Here is a 26,380-nt window from a genome sequence, read left to right as displayed (position 1 = left end):
ATTTATTTAGACCCGCGAGCCCCCTTAAGTTTGCCTGAACTAATTCTCATTTAAATAGTTTTAAACTTTGTGTAGTATGTCGGACCTTTTAATGCTTGATGTGCTGTTTGGGTTTTGCTCAATGTTGCAGGCTATACAATGCATTTACTGATCAGGTCCAGATCAGTACTTGTCTTGTTTATGGTGTACATCGTCATACATATATAGTATAACATGATAAAACAATTCTATGAAGTATCAGTTGGAACTTTCTGTAAACCATACTAGGAGGAGTTGCATTCATTTTTTCCATCTATGCATCCATCAGAATTTAGTAATAAGATGCGTTATGTTTGCCAGGGAGGCAACTATTCATCTCAGAACAAATGATTTAGATGTAAACTATTCAAGGAAGTTGTAAATCAGATTGTGTTGGTTTTTACAATCATTTATGGAACTTGGATTATACACACAAAAATAGTTTATTATCAAATTCAACTGAATGTAAAATATAAACTGTCACAATTTAAGCAAGATCTGCATTATTTAATTTTTTATACCCTAAGTTAGACAGGTCAAATCATAAACTTTTAAATTGTTATTTGCTATATAGCTACTTCTTTACTAAACACAGCGAGCTGTGGTGCAGTGGTTAGCACATCAGACTATTAACACAAAGGTTCCTGGTGCGACCTCTGGTCTGTGGAGAAAATTTCAGGGACTGAATTTTCAGCTCTCCCTTGACACCATTTGTGAGTATAGTCCTGAGAAAAGATGATATTCCATCAGAAGGGGACGATAAATGACTGACCCTTGTGAGAGCCATATCTCCTAGCATGTAAAAGACACCTTTGTAGATTTCAAAAAAGAGTAGGATAATGCCACTACAAGGCAGCACTCGCAAAGTGGAAAGGGATTAATATAACATGTATAAGTTGCAATAACTTGTTTCCCAATCCACTATAAATAAATATGTTTAAATAAACCACAGGTTCATTGTATATCAACGCCATTTGAAATTTGGTAACAACTAAGCGGAGAAAAGAAAAAATAGATTATCAATATATATTCTATACACATTTGAAGTTTGATATTCTCAATATATATTCTATACGCATTTGAAGTTTGATATTCTCAATTGTTGGTTGGAACAATTTCATCCTCACTAATTAGCCTGATTTGCTGGATAAATTATGACAGCAAATTTTTGATTACATTTATGGGGTTCATGTTCGCTAGTTTGCAAAGATTTTAGACAAAAACCATGTCAGACACTGTCTTGAATTTGCAGGGAGGTGGGAGTTTTGTTCTGTGTTAAAGGCATCACAATGAAAAACAACAATGAAAGTGGTTTGTCATGGATGGATACCCCAAATACTTTCTTTTGTAGCGCGTTATTTAACAGTGTGCACCACATTTTTTATGTTATTTCGAATAGACAGAAAAAATATTACAATAATTTCTTATAATTTAATTCTAAATTCCATTTTAAACTGTAGAAAACCATGAAAAAACATTGATGACGTCATGGTCACATGACTTAATTATGTCTATGGGCTCATAACAAAATAACGTCAGCCAATCAGAAGACGTGCTTCATCCAAAAATAAATTATTATTCTTTAATGTCAATACAAGGTGAACATTTTGTATTGATTCTACATTTGGTGTTCAGTTAGTTTCACTACAAGTGATAAAGACTATGAGTGAATGTCAGGAATTATATATTGCTGTTGTTGGATAATAAAGATAAAAAAGTTTGCAAAAATATAATTTAATGTCATAACTATGCATCTAATGACCAAATGGGTCGATATTTGACTCAAACATATTTGTGGTTGCAAATACTACCATTTGCCAACAATGTTATCTTCTTGAAGATTTTGATTTGTTGTCATCCATCAAAATTCCATGTTAATGATTCTGTCCATGATGAACTCCATTACTAATATTAGAAATAATCCCTTCATTCTCTGCATAATAGCCAGGGAAAATTTTGTTCATATGTTCAATTATCATCTCAACTTTGCCTGCTTGTTCGTCTTTTAACATCCTCCCCACGTTAGCCGTGCCACATGGTCGGTCTTCCTCTTCGTAGGTTTTATAAATCCCAGGAACTGTAACTCTGATACAGCTCTTATAAATCGAGCTCTGGTGACAAAGGGTTAAGGAAACTTTAAAACTGATTCAATTTAAAGTCTGGTATAATTAACTATAAAACTGTTCTAGGCAGTGATTAATAAATCAGAATGAAGTCCAGAAATCATGACAACAGACAATAATTCTGTAAAGTCACTTTTTATACCCCACAAATAAAAGATACCATTATTTACACTTATTTGTCCATTTTCCATATCAGAAAGCCTGGAAAATTATATTGAGGTCAGTAATCAGACCTTCCATTAGACATCATATCAAAGTTGTGAAGTATATGTCAACAACACAACAATCACATGTACAGAACCATCAATACTTAAAACTAGAGAAAGTGTCTATACACCATTTCAACTGCCTGCAGGGTTTTCATTATCTTGCATGTTGACTTGTACTTTCCAATTTATTCTATGAATACTGTGTAAAATTCATACATTTAGGAGGTGCCTGTCAATAGCATAGGAGGGTAAGTAAAAGTCTTGGGTACTGACTCCTAATAAATGACCTGAAACTGAAACTCAACCTTACATCAAAATATCTGCAAGCCATGCAAATTTCCCAAATAGAGACCAAATACTGACAGGGATTTTCATTTTTGTAAAATGAACATTATAATGTGGCTGTATAAGCTCTTTTTTATATTTTCATTATCAATAAAGGATACTGTAATACTTTTTCCACTGTTTTCTTCTTTCCTTCTTCTTCCTCCTGTTCTGACGTTACTACTGTCACAAAAGCCTGTCATAATACAATAATAAACTGTAATCCTACAGTGTTATGACCAAAACAACTGAATTTAGGTACGTAAATATACAGGATGAGATATACCTGGTTCTGTGGATTCATTATTATTTGCTGAATACCAATTTTTGTTATTTTCTTGGAAACAGGTGAACCACAAATTCAAATGTTCAACAAATTACAAATTTTCTAAAGGCTTTGAATGCAATGTGCAAAACCATGGAAATGCAAGTATTCCTCAATCCAGGTTAATTGATGAATCCACAGTATGCTAAATAACTCCTAAGCTTGCGTGAATACGATCAAAATTTGAAAAAAAGGGGCCCAAATAAGCATTTTTGTAGTTTCAAGACAATAACTTGTGTTTAAGTGTATGAATCTCTCTGAAATGATACCACAAGTTTCCATACCAAAAAGAAATGGTTAGGATCAACTTTTGGGGGTTATGAATCAAACTGTTTAGCAATAAGGGGCAAAAAGGGATAAAACTAGGTTTTTCTGGTAAATGGACAGTTTAAAAGCAGTGTAAGGGAGGTAACTCAATTCAATTTCACAAAAGCAAAAAACATATAAATTCAAATCATATAACCAATTCTAAGTTCATTAACTTCAGAAACCTATTATGTGTCAAATATTTAATTACAATCCAAATTCAGACTTGTATCAAGCGTTAATATGATGTTCATGGTTGGACCTCTGCGGTCCTATCCAGCTGTGCTCGGCGAAGCAATTAATTCTATTTTGTGCTGTAAACAGACACACTAAAACAACCCTTTAGATTTTTACTTTTATAATTTCCAATGAAAATCTTTACAAAAAGTATGTTTCCCATCTATTTCTAAATCCAATGAAAGCCTATAGGTAATAACAAGAAGATGCCAACTCTTATAATACAACTTATATTTAGAAAAGGTAAATAAGAGTCAAGATAGATAAAAAATAGACGCCAAAGACTAAGTTCAAGCTTGATGTGGTTGTCTATTGAATTAAAAGGCTGACAGTTATTACATTATTTACAGACAAAAAACTTTTTTAGGCAAGTAGTTGTGCAAAAATGCAAGGAAATTTAAATTAAAATTTAAGAGGAATGAGCTTTTGCTCTGTGTTGACGATAAAACTTTGAGATGAAAAACAGCAATAGTAAAGCATTTTCTTTGCTTGTAGTTTCATCAAGTGTGTGTACATCATAGCATGTCTTTTCCATTTCATATCACTGATATTTGCTAGTTGTGATTACAAATGCATAAAAAGTGTGGTCTCAACTATTATATGGTTTATATGATGTTAGACCTACCTGTAGCCAATCGAACAGGTTAATCAGCTGAGTACATTCTAGATGTAATTTATATACTATACAGAGATCTGGCATCATAGAACTTATAATACCAGGCTCCATTTCACAACATTTACACTGAAATATAACAATAAAATATCAGTTTATATTAGTTTTAGTAAATGTATGCTATGTCAGTTCCTCCATAATTATCATCCATCGTCTGTCCAGCTTCAGGTTAAAGTTTTTGGTCAAGGTAGTTTTTGATGAAGTTAAGTCCAATCAACTTGAAACTTAGTACACATGTTCCCTATGATATGATCTTTCTAATTTTAATGTCAAATTAGAGATTTCCCCCAATTTTCATGGTCCATTGAACACAGAAAATGATAGTGCAGATTGGGCATCTGTGTACTGGGGAAAAATTCTTGTTTTAAATTAATTTTAGCTTAAATATTACAATAGTAAACTTGTAACATCAATTGAAGGGTTGGTATATATTCATATCTGTTGAATCCTAGTACTGTAAATTTAGAATGGGAGGGTTTTATTATTGTGAATAATACAAAAGGTTGACTATCCCAATAATAAGAACTCACATTCTTATATCTGTGGCTTTTCCTGAATTCACAATAATTTATCTTGCATTTATCTGTTGTTTTTTTTTAAATCGGAATTATAAATGCATACAATAATTTCTGAATTAACAGTATAAATTTCACTATATTTTTTAAAACTTTGTTCTTTTAAGCTGTTGTGAACAAGTAAATATGAAAATGTTATCTGGGTGCTGTCATATAATAAACATTTTCTTTTTATCCTTAAATGTCAGAGTATTATTTGGCTAAAAGTTGAAGGGAACTTAACATGTCCCATGGTGTCCATATCAATGACATGTGTGCCCTGTTGGTCCAGGCCAATATCATTTTACATAAAGTATCATCCTTTTGCACAAGCCTATGAAGTTTGACCATATGAAAAGTAAGTTAACTAATCCTACTTGTAGGCTTAAAGGGGCACTAGCTGTCAAATTCATGGTCACCGATTTGACTCAAATTCTCATAGTTGATTTATAACAATGTAAAACATTTATACAAACTATCAAAAGTTTAAAATAAACAGTTTACGGAGCATGGGGTAGATAATATATAGGTTCGTTTCGTGTGTATTTTAGTCCAGACGCCATCAAATTAACTAATGATTTGACCTCAGATGACCATATAAGCGCTGTAAACATAAATAAAGATATGAATAGATTAAACCAACACAAGCAATTGGATTTTTATAGGTCTGTTTGATTTTATTTTATAGATTAAAAATAGATGTTTCTCATTGTTTTTAACCGTATAAGAATGATTTTATGTGCATCGAATTAGTAATCAAATGATTAACCGTAGTTTCACTTTCATTGTTGACATTCTTTTTCTTTAAATAACCAGTACACGTACAATGCATGCGTTGTCAATCTCTAGCTAGGGGTTAAATTGAAGTTCACATGAATACTGATTTAAAGAGGTCGACTCATTCACTTGCAAGTGAATGACTAATAATCGATGTTTCTTAGCGTAATTTGACAAAATTGAACCTTTTCGGCTGCGAAAAGCGAATTGTTATTTCACTATTTCACTTTCATTATTGATTGAACAAAAAAAAAATCAAACTTTAGATTTTTTATATATCTCGTAGATAGTGCCCCTTTAAAATTGTGTATACATAATATTGGTTTATAAATAAACAAGAATGTGTCCAAAGTACACGAATGCCCCACTCGCACTATCATTTTCCATGTTCAATGGACCGTGAAATTGGATAAAAAATATAATTAGGCATTAAAATTAGAAAGATAATATCATAGGGAACATGTGTACTAAGTTTCAAGTTGATTGGACTTCAACTTCATCAAAAACTACCTTGACCAAAAATTTAACCTGAAACATGCACTTTCATTTTCTATGTTCAGTGGACTGTGAAATTGGGGTCAAAAGTTTAATTTGGCTTTAAAATTAGAAAGATCATATCATAAGGAACATGTGTACTAAGTTTCAAGTTGATTGGACTTCAACTTCATCAAAAACTACATTGACCAAAAACTTTAACCTGAAGCGGGACAGACTGACCAACGAAAAGACAGACAGACAGACAGACAGACAGACAGACGAACGGACGCACAGACCAGAAAACATAATGCCCCTCTACTATCGTAGGTGGGGCATAAAAAAAGTTTTTCCAACTTAATTCATACTTCATAGTGCAAGTTGTAAAGTAATTTAAATTTGCATTTAGATGCACCATACATAAAAGTATGTTTCTGTGCAAATGTCCATCACTCTGACTTGCATGGTCAATGCCTTATGGTCAAGTTTACTAATAGTCTGTAGTGTAGATCAAATAGTAAAAACATCTGACAGCATGTTTACCTGGAGATAATGATGTGGAGTAGCCAATGCTGTTTGTACTGCTGATCTGGGTGAAGAGTTCAGTTGTCTCTTAACGTCTGCTGCAGAATCATAGTAAAACACCTCATGTAAAGGAAAAGATTTAGGACAAGACAAATATTTCCTGGAAAAATAAAACACTCGTTTTATGATATATACTCATTTGCAAAAGTATTTTTTCAAGGTAAAATAGGAAATACAAAGCTATTATTTCATTTTTATCTCACTGAGTGATGATCATAGTTTAAGATAACTTCTTACTTAAAGTTTCTATACCAGTGCATTTTAATTTCTGGAAATTACGCAAAATCTCTTTTTACGCCTTTATTATAAAATACATTATTTCAGATACTTCACATAACAAAACCTATGCATTTCTATAGGTATTTAATTCTTAATTTTGTGAGCTTAGGAATTCATTGATATGGGTATGTCAATTTTACGACTTTCTACAGCACCAAAAGCTTCATTTGTTTATTATATAACAAGAGAAAGTTCAATCTTTTTATTCATAAGTTTTTCAAAGGACATTGTCATACACCATATACAATTATTACCAACCTGAATAGATTGTCATAATAATCTACAACTTCCAATCGCAACTTTTCATAAGGTGATAACTTCTTACTTTTCTTTCCAGCCTCCATTAATTTCTATAAAAAATTATATCAAGTGTCAGTGTCATTTGCATTCAAAATCTGACTATACGCATAATGTAAATTTTAGATTACATCGTCTTGGAAATACTAAGTCAAATGACCTAGCTATGTGCAAAATAGTTCACAGATATAGAATCTATGCTAAACTGCATGGCAAGTACTATACATACTCTTATACCGAAATATCTTTTATTTTTCACACATGATGTTTAACTGCCATCATACACAGTAAAACTTAGAAGACATTTTAAGCTATAAAATTATTGCTTATTTAAAGCACAGAAAACATTTAAAAGAGAGAATACAATATTGGCTATTAAACATAAAAAAAAATCATCAAGAATAAATAAATTGCTAAAACAAGACTGTATTTTTTCTTCAAAAAGATTCTGCAAAAAAGTGGTTTAAGACATAATCTATGAAGGATATAAATATACCAGGGGTAATCTTTATGTTTTAAGACTAAAGTGTTGACTGTCATTTATTTCAATTATCAAACATTCTTCATTCTTGTGTAGTAAAATTCAGCTCTACTGGACATAAAAGTGAATGCTGGTCATGTTTTAGGGGGAAATTGCTTGTAAGCAGCATTCTCAAACAAATATATAGGAACTGATAAAATTAAGATTGTCATCGAAGTGTATTATATAAATCAGGACCTGCTATAATTACTTGTTTCAGATTTTTACCTTTCTAAGATTATGTAAATCTGTTTTCTCTAAGTGTAATGTTGATTCTTCTTGGCTGTCAGTGTCTTCTTCTTCCTCTGGTATTTCTTAAAATAAGAGAGAAAACATCCAATGCCTTTATCAATATACTTTAAAACAGAACATAATATCTGAAATATTTTCACTTAAGGAAGCAGGAAGGGTACAAAAATTTCAGCAAAAATTAAAACATTTTGTTTCATTACAAATTTTATTTATTACTTTATTAGTTGTAAATCTTACCATATGGTACAAAAATCAACCAAAAAAATCAATTCATTTTGGCCCCAGCTGATTTTTAAAATGTATATGCCATTGAAAAAGCAAAAATGCATTAAAATTAAAACACTTTTTTTTAACTCATCAGTGACCTATAGTTTTTATTATTTTTTTTCAAAAAAGCTGTACTCCATGGTAAAATTTAGACGATTTCAGTAACATAGTTTTTTTCTATTTTTCCTATTACCTCAATTTCTCCTATAGGTTCACAAGGAAAAAGTACCTGTGCAAAAATGTTTGGTTCTTTCGAAGCCAGACTGTGAGCTTAAATGAACGGTGACCCAATGTTTTTATTTTATTTTTCTATTAAGCATATGATAAAGTTCATTTATAGAAATATATAGCGAAATCCTATATCTTAAAAAAAATTGGATTTATACTCTTGAGCCCCTTAATTAAAATCTTTGTCATTTTTCTACTAGCAGCACATTTATTTCAATTTCCTTGGCAATCATTATTATAAAAGTTACATGTAACGTTTATAGATGTTGTCTTATTGTCAAAAGAAGAGGAGCCAGTACATTGAACTCTTTAATGAGTGAATGCAAACTATAGCCATAAAGCACTAATTCAAACAAGTCAGTAAAGGTTGATCAAATATCATCAAACCAATCTTGAGTAAGCATGTCATTGTAGATTTTTAAACCATCAAATTCTTTAAAAAAAAAAAAAAAAAAAAAAGGTCAGACCACAATCCTATGCACATACCATGTAATGTATCAAATCTCTGTAGTAAACTTTCCAGATCTGGAGGTATATCCTGTAGGTCATTGTGTATATCTTGTCCAAGCTCCTGGACACTGGTCTTCATCAACTCTGTTAGCTCGTCTTTGGACATCATTCTGTAGTACAAGTATACATATTTATACTGCTTTAATATTCAATGTTTTTTTAACATAAAACAAAATAAATTCACAATAAATCTATGATTGACTTTAAAAGAATTTAATGCTTCTTGTATTTTTTAGGGGTGTAAAACTGTTAATCAAAACACATTATGTATGGATTGAGGTGCTTCATCCTAAAATGTGTGCACTTTCAATGGTTTTACAACCTAATATAAAATTACTGAAATAAGTTTACTTATCTTGATCTTGATCCACAGTGGGACATAAGGTCATTCAGAATTAAAGTATTCAGTTCTTATGATTTCATTTTTATGTTTAATTATAAAATAACAAGGTTCATCAAATTTTTTGTTTGTCTTCCATTGCATTGTTGTGACATTATCATAGGAAGCGTCAGCTGTTATGAATGTTGAATTTTATTGAGAGATAAAATTTAATTATGGAATGTCTCTGCCAATCAAAATTACAAATTCTGAAGAAACATGCAGAACAAGAATGTGTCCAAAGTACATGGATGCCCGACTTGCACTATCCTTTTTTATGTTCCATGAACTGTAAAAATTGGGTAATAATCTAATTTGGCATTAAAATTAGAAAGATTATACTATAGGGAACATATGTACTAAGTTTCAAGATGATTGAACTTCAATTTCATCAAAAACTACCTTGACCAAAAACTTTAACCTGAAACTCCCACTTTCATTTTCTATGTTCAGTGGACTGTGAAATTGGGGTCAAAAGTCTAATTTGGCTTTAAAATTAGACAGATCATATCATAAGCAACAAGTGTACTAAGTTTCAAGTTGATGTAACTTTAACTTCATCAAAAACTACCTTGACCAAAAACTTTAACCTGAACTTCGCACTATCATTTTCTATGTTCAGTGGACCATGAAATTGGGGTCAAAACTATAATTTGGCATTAAAATTAGAAAGATCATATCATGGGGAAGTTACAAGTTGATTGGACTTCAGCTTCATCAAAAACTACCTTGACCAAAAAATTTAACCTGAATGGATGGACAGAAGCACGAACGGAGCCACAGACCAGAAAACATAATGCCCCTCTACTATCGTAGGTGGGGCATAAAAAGTAATTATATAGATTTAAAGTGAAGCAAATATGTTAAAAGTTAAATTCACATGAAACTCTTGTTGATCAATTCATAAAATTTCATATCAAGTCAACTTAAAATGATGAAGTTTTTTAAAACATGCAACTATTAAAAAAATAAAAAATTTAAAAGACTAATATATGCAAATAAAAAATAATTTCATATCTATTTTCAGTAGTAACTGCAATGTATCAATTTTTAACAGATACTATTAGAAACCTGGTTTGTAAGTGATCTAATGCCGTATATATGGGGTCACTACATTACACATTCATTCATTCTTATGTTGTACTGTTATACCACTGTCCCAGGTTAGGGGGAGGGTTGGGATCCTGCTAACATGTTTAACCCTGCCACATTATTTATGTATGTGCCTGTCCCAAGTCAGGAGCCTGTAACTCAGTGGTTGTCATTTGTTTATGTGTTACATATTTGTTTTTCGTTCATTTTTTTTTTGTTTTTACATAAATAAGGCTGTTAATTTTCTCGTTTGAATTGTTTTACATTGTCTTATCGGGGCCTTTTATAGCTGATTATGCGGTATGGGCTTTGCTCATTGTTGAAGGCCGTACGTAGACCTATAGTTGTCAATGTCTGTGTCATTTTGGTCTTTTGTGGATAGTTGTCTCTTTGGCAATCATACCACATCCTCTTTCTTACATTACCAGTTTCCATTCTCAATTTTATTATATGTTATTATAAACCTTGGCTATGGTATAAACATTTATAATATTATTTGTGCAAAATTCATCAAAGCAGGAACTTTCTTTGCCCAAAACAAAATTATCAAATTGTAATCATATACTTTTTGTTTTGTCAGAACCTTTACAAGTTGATAGTTATGTATTGGTTTTGCTCCTTTCTGAAGGTGGTATAGTAAACTATATAATTTTTTAGTTTAGTATGATGTCCTTTATCACTGAATTAGTATACATATTTGTTTAGGGGCCAGCTGAAGGACGCCTTCAAGTGCAAAGTTTCTCACTGCATTGTAGACCCATTGGTGGACTTCGTCTAGTGCCTGTTCTATGGTCGGGTTGTTGTCTATTTGACACATTTCTCATTTCCATTCTCAATTTTATTCTTAATCCATGTCATTTGGACTCTTTTTGTCTCATTGGAAAACGTACTAAACCCTCTTATTGTATATGTATATAGAGTGTACAGTCATGTGACTTACTTCAACAGCTCTATAGCATCTTTGTACTGCTCAGTTTCACATACAAAACTACCAAGGGTCATAGAATATACTTCCCTTAACTGAAAAAAGGTCAGATATATTTTGTTACATTTACAAGTACTATAGAAATTTACATAATATTTATAAGGCCACGGTTTTTTAATTTGTTGGTTTACGGATTTTCTCCATGAAAAAGTCGGGTCGGTCGGTCGGGAAAAAAAAAGAAAAAAAAGATCTTCAAGACAGAAAACTGATATGCAAAATAAAAATATATTTCACCTTTCTAATATATGTTTGTCATACTATTTTTTCATCGTTCTTAAATTTTAGTTTGATAATTATTATTGCTCAGCTGTAAACATCGCATGACATTGTCTAATAATTTCCCGTAAAAAAAGGGGGGGTACACTGACAAAGACGAAATTAAATCGTCAATTCACAAACAAGAAAAACAGATTCACGTCAGTTATTTGACTTAGCTTTTAATCAAAACTTGGTGAAAAATAATAAGCACGAAAACTGATAAAGAAAAAAAAAAGTAAAAACGTTGTACGAAAATAAGTTTCAATACACGTGTCAAAAACGTAATAGACTCGTCCATTGGAAAAACGAGAATATCAGGTTAAATAATCTGTTGTCATGCATTCCCGTTTTTTATCCAAATGGACGATATTTTTTTTATTATCTATGAAACAAGAAAATATCAAATGATTTGTTAAAATTCAGTATTTTAACTTGATGTCTTGAACTTCCACCTGTCCACATTTGGACAAGTCTATTTATATGAGAACATGCATCTTACGGACTGGTGACAAATAAGGGAAACGAACTTATTGTGTAATTGGTTTTAAACTAAGGTTTCGTTCCGCAAAATTATTTGCGCAAACAACATTTCAAGGTCATTAATAATTGATTTGTCTATTTTTAGAAACGTAAACTGAAAGTTTCATTTTTCACAACAGTTCTGTTAGTGATTAATGCATTTTATTTCATAAAAAAGGATATTTTAATTATTTTTCAGGGATAATGCATTTCTTAGGGTCGGCGAGAATAAAAAAAAGCCTGAAAATTCGATTTTATTTTTATTTGGAAATCGGCAAAATCGGGTCGGCGGATCCGTAAACCAACAAATTAAAAAATCCTGGCCTAACAGCTTGTAACATTTCAATATAATTTGCTGTTACTATATGTCCTTTTATCGTTGTTTTTTTGAAAATATTTGATTTTAAACTGATGAGAACAAGATGTTTACCATTCTTTTAGTTTGTAACTGTCTTATTTGTTTGTTTTTGTACGGCACACTCACTTATTAAGGTGTTGAAATGTATGATTTAAGTTTGTTTGAAGAGTGAGAACACAAAATTTACAGCAAACATGTTCATTTTTACAGTTCTTTGCATGTGAATTTTGTTGTTTGTGATGAAAATAGCAATACAACTTACTTTTATGTAAAACAACACCACAAATACATAAATTTTTTTTCAAAAATAATTAAATTCACACAAGCCATACCTGTTTCCCTAATGGATGCTTTGGAAGTTTACTGACCAAACAATGAAGACATCGTAACACAGGGAAAAATAACTCATGATAATTGTTTATCTGTGACATAAATTCCTCAATAACTTTCTGAAAAATAAACAAAGAATCAAAAGTCTGAAATGCTAAGAATTAACAGGATGTAAACAGCATACTGTTAACAGAAATTAATTCCCCCATCACTTTCTATTAAACCAACACAATAAAAATGCAACACAGAAAAAAATCACAAAATAGTTTATAAAATTTCATTTTTACATATCAAATATTTAGAAAAATAAAGCCTTTTCTGTTTCCTTGAAATGCCCTTTTTCTTGAAAAATATCTTTGGCCCTCTGAGAGGCTTTACTATGAAGTTTAATAACCTTTGTATAGTCATCATTTTCCAGTAGAGCTATCTGTTCTTTTGGTGGACTGCTTTCAACATATCTGAAAAATCGATAACATAAAGTTATAGATGAATCAAAATTTATTGTTTGAGGAAGCTGCAGAATCAAGAGAAAACTACCAATCTATAGCAAAATATCATCCTTGTCCTTGAGGCGAGCTCACCTGCATGCAGCAAGGTCCAAACTCACCTCGATGTAGACAGGCTAGTTATCTCTGTAGATAAACTACTTAGACCATTTGGCAAACAGTCGTAATTGCATTGCATAATATGTCAGAGAAATTAAGTCATTAACAGGAATATCAAAATAACAGAGATGAAATTAAAATATTTTCCAGTTGTCTTTATTTGTTTTTAGAAAAATTACTATGAAATTATCAATTAAACAGACAACATGGGACATAACTCTTGAATTACATAATACTGTAAATTCAGAAATTATTGTGTGTATTTAATATTACAATTTGTCATTGTAGACTAAAATCAAATGTGATTTTACTCTTCAAATGTGATTTTACTCTTTGCGATATTAAGAAAAATCTAAATCATAATGCAAGTATAAATTATTGAGATCATAATCCTGTCGCATTTTTTTTGCAATAATAAAAACGTCGCAATGAATTTCTGAATTTACAGTAACTGTTAATAGCTTGAATAAATAACATATTTAAAACTGAGAGTTATGTATCAAGAAGGAATCATTCCACTTAACCAAGTGGATTTTGTCACCTCATAAAGGATGGAGACATCCTGACAGATTCTATATCATGGTGTTTCATGCCTTTGATTGTCTGAGGCAAGTCTTCATGATGACATAATATACGACTGCAGGGGAAGGAGAAGAAGTGGTCCAGAATACAGAACTGAAATCAAATAAAATCTTATATTACATTTCTGATCTTTTTGTGCTGAGACAGATGTCTTATTAGGTAAAGATTGTTCTTATGACAAACTATATGAAAGTACATGAATGAAAAAACGTTTTCAAAGCAGGACTTTGCAAGAACATGCAGAAATGATTATTAGGACCCAGAAATTACCAAAATATCAAACTTATCTAATTATATTAAGTTGACTAACAGATAAATTGCAATGTCACAATGATGGCTTATGCCTTTTGAAATGGATGTATTAGACCTAAAATGGTCATTCCATGAATAGGGCTTGGTCAAAATATATATGAGTAGTTTATTATCAATTTACAAATCTCTGTAAAATACTTTTTGTAGTAAAAATGCTTTTACGGTAAAGCTGTAACTAAAATTTAAGAAGCATTATACTTTACCTGTAAGCCTTTAATAAAGTTTAGAACAGAGAAATCATGGTACAGAAATATATCTAATAACAACTGGAAAACCTTTGATCCCAACTTGAATGGAAACTTGGATGTCATTATTATCTGTAAATAAACGGAGATTGAACCAATAATTCTTTGTAAGCTTTCTTCTTAAAAATAAAAATTGTTAAAAAAAACATTTAATACCAGATATCATGGAGATTATATAAAAAAATGAGATTTTGTTTTCTTTAGGACTTTTCCAGAAGTTAAATCCGGACTTTTTTAATACCTAGTTTTACAATGCTAAGTCAAATATAAAAGTTCATGTACTTTATCAAATATGATCATAGTTTCTTAGGCTTATTTCACAATTGTTGCATTACATGCATGTTTCATAAGAATCTGAAATTTGATAAACTGAAACAAATCACCAGGTATTCGTACTATATCAAATTGTATTTCTCATTAAAATTCAACAGTCATAACTACACCTGTTTCCATTGACAACGTTACTAACGGAAATCTTGATTTTACTCAGATTTCTCAGATGAGCATGTAGCATATTAATGTAAATATAAGAATTAAATGCTCATTTTTGTAATTAAGCCTTGATTGTGCTCATGTTTTAAGTATGGAGGACTGATAAGAATTTTTCTATATTTAAGCTTATTTATGACAAGTTTTAAATGTTCAGTGGAGTGAGGTGCTTGGAATTTTTCTATATGTTACCTGGTTTTAAAAGAGAGTTGGATATTTGATGGAGGGAGGTGCTTGGAATTTCAATATATGTTACCTGGATTATGAATATTTAGTGGATGGAGGAATTCGTCTATATTTTACCTGGTTGATGACAAGAGTTAAATATTCAGTGGAGGGAGGTGCTTAGAATTGTTCTATATTTTACCTGGTTTATGACAAGAGTCAAATATTCAGTGGAGGGAGGTGCTTGGAATTTCTCCATACATAACAGAGATGACACAGTATTAGGAAGCAATCTGTGAACAGCAGCAACTGATGTGGCAATACCAAATACAAATACTATTGGTAAATGATGTATGTAGTTACTGAAATATAACAAAGAAAAACAAATTCATTATTGGTAGCTGGTGTATGTAACTAATTATTGAAATGAAACAAAAACAATTGTTTGCCTATATCAAGTCCGGAATATGGCGGTTGTCATTTGCTTGATGTGTTTCAGTTTCTGATTTTGTCATTTTATAAGGGACTTTCTGTTTGAATTCTCCTCTGAGTTTGTGCTGTTTTTGGTTACTTTACTTGATGCCATTGTATATAATTACTTAATATCAAACAGACGTGAGGAAAAACACAATTTCTTATTGGTGTGCAAAGTATGTATGTAATGAAATCAAACAAGACCAAATAGACACAAGTTATCAAAATGTTCGTCATCTCTTTAATCCTTTTGGTATATTTAAACATTCATAATCTTATTTACCATGTTTACATAGATTACTTTTTTTGTTCTTGTGCCCAAATATTTATACTATTATCAATGATATCATGTGAAATAAGAAACGCTGTTTTATTTTATTAATTTTCCCATACTAACTTAATACAAGTAATACAAGTTAATATAAGTACAGACCTACAAATTGTGATGAAATCCTGTAATATTTGAGGGACCCAACTCTCCAAATCTTCAAATACAATAACGATAGGAGGATATCTCTGGTGCTCACTCGTACTGACCGACTTCCTCTTCTTTGATGGACTGTGAGGTTGCTGTAAGTAACATAAATATTTATTCAGGACTCACACTAATCAGCACTGGAGAAATAATATAAAATTGTTTCAGTACAAAGGAAAGAAAGCTTAACTTTCTTTAGAATTCAGGGTCAACGTTTTTTTAGGTAATTCAGAATAACGCCCACTCTTCCCTTATATTGTTACGCTCTTAATGTAAACAATTTTGAATTAAAAAAGAAGTCTTATTTAGGATCAAATATAATTAAGTTGTTACATCTACGACATTACCTTATATTTATTATTATACCAGGCAGATAGCGTTGACAGAGTACATGGTAAATTTTTAGTGTTGGTTATCAAGTCATCTTCTTCATCAGTAAACTGAAACATAATTACAATTTAAAATTAAAATTATTCTTATCTTGTTCATCTAAGTGGACAAAAAAAATATAATTCTTAAACATCTTTGACTTTGGACTCTAGTTTATAGTTGTCTCGTTGTAAATCAAACCACAACTCCAGAATTTTAAAAATACAACTAATTTTAAAAGTTGTGAAGTGAAATGTTGCATTTTATTGGCCTAGAGATTTTCACTTAATGATGCCATTTCAGTTTAACGAAAATCTCATAGAAATTTATAACCTCCTCTGTATCTAACTGGTTTTTACATAAATACCATATCTGGATTCTGTAGAAGTTGTCCCAGTGTCTTGGTGAGAACATTCTTCACTTTGTTACAATCCTTAGACCTTAGTATGGCCACCAGGGGAGATACTCTCTCATGTAACAGTTCTACCAGTGTAGAGAACATAACACCATGGTCAGGTGTGTTCACTCCTGGCAAAAATAATTGTTTTATCAATAAATATATGGTAGACACTCTTTGGAATGGGCAAATAAATTGCATGATGAATGTGGCAGAGAAAAATTGCTTCATCACCATTTGGTAAGTATGTAAAATTTTTGCAAGACAAACAAATTAGAAATTTTTCTAATGTTTCAGCTGTTTATCTATACATGTCTTTTCATACTGTTAACTGTAGTTTGTCTTTTATGTGTCTTGTTCTTTTTTAGCCATGGCATTGTCAGTTTATTTTTGACTTTGAATGTCCCTTCAACCCTTTCCTCCATGAATTTTATTTTTACATACTTGATTCACATAGGATTTTTTCAATATAAAAAAAATCGTCAGATTAAAAGTTTTAATGTATTGGGAAAACATATATTTCATCACGTATATTCTCATGCATATACTTTTTAAATTAAATGCAAATTTTTATTAAGTCTGATACAGATTTTTCGTAGGAGAATATTTTAACTGAGGCACTACACAGGCGTCAAAAGGCTTCATTATGGAGTAAAGGGAGTGGTGTCAAAGGCGTAATTATAGAGGAAAGGGTTAAGATCTATCTCTCTGTCTTATATTCTCTGATAAGCTTACAAACAGGAGAGTAATTATTTTAATAACTGAAGTATGCTCAAGGTTAAGTAGGGAATAGCGATACATTGTACTGAATTTGAAGAAACATTGTACATTTTTTTTTCAGAACCCAATCATATTAACATACATCCAATTATCATATAATCCTACATCTACAACACCTACAACAGTCTGATTATTATTTCATGTTTACCAGTAACAAGGGCAGCTGTGGGTATTTCTGTAACAAAAGACTCTTTGTGATCCTGATCATGGTCTAGACTAAACTTTTCATGACAAGAGCTGGTAAATGCCAGTAAATCATCAAATATCTTAGAATTCAAATCAGCTCTCAGTATCTGAAATATATGGATCAAATTACATTATTAAAGATTGATTGGATATCAAAAGTACTTTTTACAAGGCGAACAGACTAGTACAACCAGTTTATGAACCTTAAACGACAAGCCAACATACTGGTATATTTTATGAAAATCTTCAATTCACATTTTATGTTTCATTTGAAACATTCATAAAAAAAAATATGTGAAATCATCATATAGTTTTTAAATGATCCTAATAATGTAACAAGTATGTACAGATTATGAAATTAAAATAGATTTTCTTTTTATACCACCACAAATTGAACATTTTTTGGTCGTATATTGGTATGACTTTGGCATCGTCGTTGTCGTCATCCGAAGACATTTGGTTTTTGCACTAAACTTTAGTATAAGTAAATAGAAATCTATGAAATTTAAACACAAGGCTTATGACCATAAAAGGAAGGTTTTGGGATTGATTTTGGGAGTTTTGGTCCTAACTGTTACAGTTTAGGAATTAGAGGCCAAAAAGGGCCCAAATAAGCATTTTTCTTGGTTTTCGCACAATAACTTTAGTATAAGTGAACAGAAATCTATGAAATTTATGACCACAAAAGGAAGGTTGGGATTGATTTTGGGAGTTTTGGTTCCAACAGTTTAGGAATTAGGGGCCAAAAGGGTCCAAAATTAAACTTTGTTTGATTTCATCAAAAAATGAATTATTGGGATTCTTTCATATGCCAAATCTAACCGTGTATTTAGATTCTTAATTTTTGGTTTTGTTTTCAAATTGGTCTATATTAAGGTCCAAAATTAAACTTAGTTTCATTTTAACAAAAATTGAATTCTTGGGGTTCTTTGATATGCTGAATCTTACCATGTACTTAGATTTTTGATTATGGGCCCAGTTTTCAAGTTGGTCCAAATCGAGATCCAAAATTAAACTTTGTTTGATATCAACAAAAATTGAATATATGGGGTTCTTCGGTATGCTGAATCTAACCATTTATTTAGATTTTTAATATTTAGGCCCGGTTCTCAAATTGGTCCACATCGAGGTCTAAGGGGTCTAAAATTGAACATTATTTGATTTCATCAAAAATTGAATTCTTGGGGTTCTATGATATACTGAATCTAACCATGTATTTAGATTTTGGATATTAGACCATAATAGGTAAATGTCCAATTTTAAAATAATTTAGTTTTTAAGTTTAAGTTCTAAGACCACATTCATTCTGTGTAAGAAACCTATGTTGTGTCAACTATTTAATCACAATCCAAATTCAGAGCTGTATCAAGCTTAAATGTTGTGTCCAGACTTGCCCCATCTGTTCAGGGTTCGACCTCTGCAGTCGTATAAAGCTGTGCCCTGCAGAGCATCTGGTTAATGATAATTAACAAAATCAAAATTGGATTCAAGCAAAAGATATATCAAATGTTTGGGAACTGATCAATTTCACCTCGCTACTTTATTTTCTTTATCATACACTTTAAGAAGGAAGAATAACTTTTATAACAGTAACACATTGAAATAAGAAACAAACAATTAAGTCCCTAGATTTGGTGTATAATAACTTTACTTGTATTTCTTGATCAATTTCTTCCCATGTCTGATCACACGTTGATTGTCGGGAAGCTCCAGAGACTGGATGTTCACAAGCTTTAAAGTAATCAGCTGAAAAATTCAAATATATAATTCATCTTCTTAGGCCTCTCTTATTACTTTGGGAAGGAAATACAACTCATTAACTAAGACAAAATCAACATATATAACTTAATGTCACATTTTCCCTCTGCTTGTAGATTTGTTCATGCAATTCACCCTTTCCACAGTTGCATTGTACAATCTTGTTTGTTTTTTCATCTCTTACTTAGAATGTTGTGTTTTGTGTCTTTATTTTTATAAGCATCCCTTGGTTCTGGTAGTGTCTTTTTAAAGATTATAATTTTCAAAACTCTTTAGTTATAATGGTTTCTTTTTTATTTCATAAAAAGATGTCATACAAATTAAATCATCTCCTTCAATTGTAACCTCACCTGGGTTAACTCGTTTCTTTTTTCCCTTGTATGCAAAACACCCCTGCAAAAATAAAAAGAACTTTTTACATATATCTTCTTATATGAATATTTACAATAAAATTAAATTAATTTTAAGACCAATTCTTGCATTGCCATGTAGAATTCCAGTCCAAATAATTTTGCCTAATTTTCGAATGCAAGTCCTCTGTGAAGCAGTCTGCACGGTTAGCCACTAGTCCGATGCCCCAGACTAGTAAAATTTCCTTTCGGACTAGTAAGTTTATGCAAAACTTTGTTTGGCCCAATAAGAAAAATGTCAGAATATTGGTCTTCGGACTAGTAGTTGAAAAAGTTTTTGGTGCATACTGGTGAAGTAATTCTTAGGACATAGATCTGTGTTTGTTTATTTAATTATGATTCTTAACACCTTAACAACCATTTTGCCAGCTACATTGATGCCTTCATGGAATGCCTGCATTTTCATAAATTATGTAGTCCTTTAACATGTTGAACCTGATGAATAGCAATTTTTTTTTAACATATTTTTCAAATAACCCTTTATTTTATTTTTTAACAGAAACTCAACTTCATTCTAGCAAGGATATCTACATGATGTATAAAAGTTTCATTTCCTTTCTCTGGGTTTTTTTCATGGTTATTTATTGCTCAGATACTTACATCGATTTAGATTTTATGATTTGAAAGATGATGTCTAGAAGATCGTGTATGATGTTCCAGACCATGAAAGTATTTGGACCGTTCAGTACTTTTCAAAATACGCATACGGTCTGCCAGATTGTAAGAAGTTGGTCAGGCGGCTTTATTAGATACAAATGTATATTACAGATCAACATAACCGAAATCTCAAATTAATATAAAATGTTCAATGGTAGTAGGAATAAAAACTTAATGTTTTAAAGTTAATCTCCTGTGTATCACAACAAAATACCGTGGAGATTCTGGACAGAAATTTTAAAAAATCTGTTCAAAAATGTAATGAGAAAATATAATAAAAAAGTGTTGAAAAATAATGCAAAGATTAAAAAGGGTAGCTATCATTCCTGTAAGAAAATCATCGGGGAGATGTAGGGTTGATGATATAATTGGTAAGGATGTAAATTTGTACAAACTATCATGTGAATTTGGCATATTGAACTCTTGTTATGTTATGGGTGATATCTATCTTTTCACACGCAAAATTGAAACTGCACATTGGAAAACAGAATGAAATTTATTGCATGCTGCCGCAAAATAAGCAAGCAAGCAAGCAAGCATTAATTATTTGTATCTAATAAACTTGACCAACTTCTCAATATTAGTCAGACTGTATGCGTACGGTCTGACCGTATGAGTATTTTGAAAAAGTACACATACGGTCATATTGTACGCATACGGTCCAAATACTCATACGGTCTGGAACATAAATGCAAGTTAGTTACTGTTAGGGTGTCTATTCTGCTAGCCTACACAATAATGTCATGCTTTAATTTTCAGCAAATTGATTTGATTTAATAAATCCTTCACAATATATCTAGACTACTTTAAAACAGTTTTAGAATATCTGGACTCAAAAAATTGATTATGAATAGAAATATAAAGTAGAAACAAGTGCTTGTAGAAAATTCTCTGATTTTTTCATAAATAACAAATAATAAACTATTTGATATTTCAATCATGATAATAAAAAAAAGTAAGCTGTGATGAGAATTTCACTATCATTAATTAATATACTTTTGAAACTGAAGACCCAGTGTCCATGTCAACAATTTGTGTTATTTACTAAAAATTTTAAGCCTTTTCATGCAATCATACATTTTGCGGGAGAATTCAATATACAGGCTCTGTCGATAATGTTTCCTTAGAGAATTACCAAAAATACAACGAAACACCAAACACAATTTCAAAAGAGTATACTGTAAACACGTACCAAAAATTAATTACAACTTAATGATGACACATACATGAAAACTCTATTTTCAGACGCATTTGCAGGAGACCTTTGAAGTCCTTTGAAAAATGCAAAAGTAATATCAGAGACATATATACACATATAAGTTTCTGGTAATACTTTCTAAAAGCAGGGATTTTTACCGGCGAGTTGTATTTTCTCACGGTGTGTTTTTTTTTACATATATATATAAATAATAATATTAAATTCTTTATTTAACGAAAGTAACTTATTAAACATGCAATTGTTAATCTCATACAAGTCCTTCACACATTTAAATGAACAATTCATATAACAATCAATGCCATGATGTAGCACAATAAGCAATAGATATGTACACAATTACAAATACTTATGTAGAATCCTACATCTACATCTACATCTATGTCGTTGAAATGCAAAGGGTATAAGACCCATCACGCAAGTACTAATTTGGTCATTCAATATGGTGCTCATTAAAAACGTATTTACATGTGAAATTAAAATCAAATGTTTGTTGCGTGACTACTCTGTTAAATAAAATGTGAGGCTATTCTTGAATGCCTCTGCATCTTCTATATTTAGCAGTCTTATTGGTAGAGTATCCCAGTCTTTGATGGTACGTGGAAAGAAGCTGTATTTGTAGGTGTTTGTTGAAGTTTGAAGGTTTCTAAATTTGCTTCGGTGGTATTGCCGTGTTGTCCTGCCTTGTTGTTCTTCATAATCTGGTATATTTATGGCTACCTTTTTATGTAAAGCTTTGTGAAACAAGCAAAGCCTTTTTTATTTTCCGTCTTATTTCTAATGATGGTAGTTTTAGCTCCTTCAGTAGACTAGTAACTGACCCCGGTTCTCTGCTGTATTGATGTTTGATGAAACGTGCTGATCTTCTTTGCACCATTCTATCTGTTTGATGTGGTTTTCTTGATATGGATCCCATGCACTGCTTGCATATTCAACGTTTGGTCTGACAATGTCTTGATATGCTCTTTTCTTAATTTCTTCTGGGAATTTGCCGATGTTTCTCCTCAGAAAGCCTAATGATTTATTTGCCTTTGCCGTGATGTTATTGATGTGTATATCCCATTTCAGATTGTTGGTAAACTGAACTCCTAAATATGGGTTTTGGCTTACATTTTCTAAAACTTGGCCATGCATATGATAGTTATGTAATATAGGTTTTTTCTTGTTGGTTATTCTTAGAACATAACATTTTGAAGCATTAAATTTCATCTGCCATTTAGATGCCCAGTCAATCAATTTATCTAGATCTTTTTGTAGTTGGTTACAGTCATCTTTGCAGTCTATTGCTAGGTATAATAGGCTGTCATCTGCAAAGAGACGCAACTTTGATTTGATGTCATCCCCAATATCATTGATGTACAAAAGAAACATCAATGGACCTAAAACTGTACCTTGGGGTACTCCTGATTTTACAAAGGCATTTGTAGATGTTTCGCCTTCAACTGCTACACACTGCTGTCGTTGTGTGAGCCAGGCCTTTACCCACTCTATTATTTTGCCATTTATTCCATAGTGCTCTAGTTTCCGCAGAAGTCGTATGTGAGGCACTACATCAAATGCTTTGCTGAAATCTAATATTAGCATATCCACTTGCTCTTTTTTATCTAGATGTTTTGCGATATCTTCAATTGTTGTTACTAATTGAGATTCGAATGATCCTTTCTGTCTGAAGCCGTGTTGGTAATCGACTAATATGTCATATTTTTCAAGATGTTGCATAATGTTTTTGAAAATGATGTGTTCCATGATTTTGCATGTAACTGACGTCAATGAAACAGGTCTATAATTTACTGGCAAGCGTTTGTCTCCCTTTTTAAAAAGTGCGGTGATGATAGCTGTAATCCAATCGTTTGGGACAGCCCCTTCATCATATGTTTTCTTGAATAATGTTGTTATGTATGGGGATATACTTGTAGCACATTCCTTTAGGACTCTGTTCGGTATGTTATCTGGTCCATTTGCTTTTTTCGGATTGACATTACTAAGTAGCTTTCTTACTCCTTCTACTGTTATCTCTAGATGGTCTATATCAGGCGATGGGCTGCCATTTAATTTTGGTTGACTTGATGTATTTTCATCAGTAAAAACAGATACAAATTGATGATTAAGTGCTTCTGCTTTCCCTTTGCTGTCTTCCATAAGTTTTCCGTTTGAAATAAGTGGTGCTACTCCACATGAGTCTCTTTTCTTTGATTTAACATATTGCCAAAACTTTTTTCCAACAACAAGTGTTTTTCTCTCACCCTCTTCGTCTACTTCCAATAGTTTAGATATGTAGTTTTGATGTGCTTCTTCTAATTTAGTTTTTACTGTTTTTCTTAGGAGCTTAAATTCTTCCCAGTGTTTTTCATTATTGGTACGTTTTGCCTTGTTGTTAACCCTTTGTTTTTTTTCTGATCATTGTTTTAATCTCTCGATTGATCCAAGGTACATTCCATCTGGTTGACAATATTTTAGTTGGGCCTGATATTTGATATTATAGCCTGGGACAATATATCTTTAAAATCATTCCAGCATTCTTGTATGGTACTTGTATTTGCCTTTTGTATAAAATTATTCAGCTCTTTATCTAGTTGTTCATTTATTCCGTTCATGTTGCCCTTTTTGTAAATATATACTTTCCTTGGTACTTGTTTTTTTGTTTTTGCTTTTAAATTTATGTCAGTGATGACTATGCTATGGTCACTCATTCCATCTTGGACTGATACACTTTCAATGCTTGTTGGATTTGTTGTTAGTACAAGGTCTAATATGTTATCTTGACGTGTTGGTTCTTTTACTGTTTGTGTTAGACAGTTCTAAAGTGCGATGGTACTCTAAAGTGCGATGGTCACGCTAAAGTGCGATGGGCTACGCTAAAGTACGATGGTGTGTCACGCTAAAGTGCGATGGTTGTTTGTTTGCTGAAGTACGATGGTCCAAAATTTATAATATTTACGCTTAAAAGCATGTACCTTTATTTTACCGGCGTTACAATAAAAGCGACAATATTTTAACAGGGACCGCAAAATAAACTGCAACAAACACAATGATTTTAATAAATTCGTTCGCTTTCAATAATAGCAAGATATAGGATATTTATGCGAATGCTATTTTATATCTAAATAGTAAAATGGTCAACTGAAGGATACAAGTCTTTTTTCCAGCATAAAAAAAAACCACATTTGCTTCAGACGACAAAGCATGGTTAGGTTTTAATTGATTTAGTCATTGACATTGTTAAACAATATTTGTAATTCATCTTCCGGCATGTTCATTTTTAGTTTGTATCAATTAACGTCATAATCCAACTACGTTTCTGACATCTATACTTTCACGGACCATCGGACTTTAGCGTATGGAGGCATCGTACTTTAGTGTATACCATCGCACTTTAGCGTGACCATCGTACTTTAGCGTCCCCATCGCACTTTAGAGTACGTCCTACATATTATATATGCAAGCATGAAATCAGACTGTAGAACTAGCATGGCAAGAATGTCCTAAAAAACGTTTGTCTACTCATTTTGTTTTGGGATCAAGAGATTAGCACATTTCATCTTAAGGATGTACTTAGGTGAGGTTTTGAAATTTGTGTCAAATGTTCGGACTCCTTGGTGTTTTTCCATACAATACAATGTAAAATATTTTGCCCCATAACACCCATTTATTTTTTCATATAAGACTTAATAGCTCATGAAAGGTCATTTACCAAAATTTTAGAAGATTCTTGATTTTCTTTCTTTTGTTTTGAGACCAAAATAATACCAATGCAAATATAAGGTAAAAGTCCGAGTCAGCCTTTTCCCGCCATATTTTAAATCTCAAATATTTTGAAAAGGAGGTCCATGACCTATCAATATTTTTAGCTTATCTTTATTCTTAATTGATGCTCTACCAGCTAATAGTATCAATTTTAATTTCTTAATTTCTTAATTTTTACCTAACCTCACCTAAGTACCTCCCTAAATCTTTCTATATGTCTTTTCAAAATCTTTTATAACATTTGGCAAACTTTTAAATATGGCCAACTCTCGGGTTACTCCTGTCAGCACTCTGATAACTGTCGGAGAGTTCGAACCCAGAACCTGAGTTGAAGAGTTTAGCTAGGCAGAAATTAAAACTAGCAGCTTTTCATAGTTTATAAGTGAATAATAATTTGACCGATGTCATGGCAAAATATTCTGTTCGTTGATTGTAACCAATGGCCCATTATCCGGTAGAAGTTGAAGACAACTGAGATCAACGATTTTGTAAAGAATAAACATAAATGTAAAGCAAGTAATAATTCACATAAAAGTAACAAAATTCAATTTGTCATTCGAAGTCTTGTCTTGATGCATTATAATGCAAAACAGACGAATGACATCTTGTGTAGATACAATAAAATGCAAGACAGTAT

The 26,380-nt window shown here is 31.6% G+C and overlaps 1 protein-coding gene across 1 annotated transcript; it reads right to left on the bottom strand.

Annotated features, from left to right (window-relative positions):
• Positions 1-1,736: 1,736 nt before the first annotated feature.
• On the bottom strand, positions 1,737-21,895 carry LOC143048706 (origin recognition complex subunit 3-like). The gene is made up of 20 exons (XM_076222540.1): positions 21,780-21,895; positions 20,067-20,109; positions 19,610-19,704; positions 17,921-18,065; positions 16,963-17,123; positions 16,574-16,666; positions 16,185-16,321; positions 15,480-15,639; positions 14,582-14,695; positions 14,026-14,159; positions 13,274-13,337; positions 12,882-12,998; positions 11,370-11,449; positions 8,935-9,068; positions 7,930-8,015; positions 7,143-7,234; positions 6,564-6,705; positions 4,168-4,284; positions 2,797-2,870; positions 1,737-2,129 (listed from the first exon to the last, which is right to left on the bottom strand). Exons 1-20 carry the CDS (start codon positions 21,804-21,806, stop codon positions 2,024-2,026), a joined length of 2,121 nt encoding a protein of 706 aa, XP_076078655.1. The 5' UTR covers positions 21,807-21,895; the 3' UTR covers positions 1,737-2,023.
• Between the last annotated feature and the right edge of the window lie 4,485 nt (positions 21,896-26,380).

Source organism: Mytilus galloprovincialis, chromosome 10 (genome assembly GCF_965363235.1).
Source record: "Mytilus galloprovincialis chromosome 10, xbMytGall1.hap1.1, whole genome shotgun sequence".
Lineage (NCBI taxonomy): Eukaryota > Metazoa > Mollusca > Bivalvia > Mytilida > Mytilidae > Mytilus > Mytilus galloprovincialis.
Note: the sequence above shows the minus strand (reverse complement) of the source record. Positions and strands in the feature narration are given on the sequence as shown.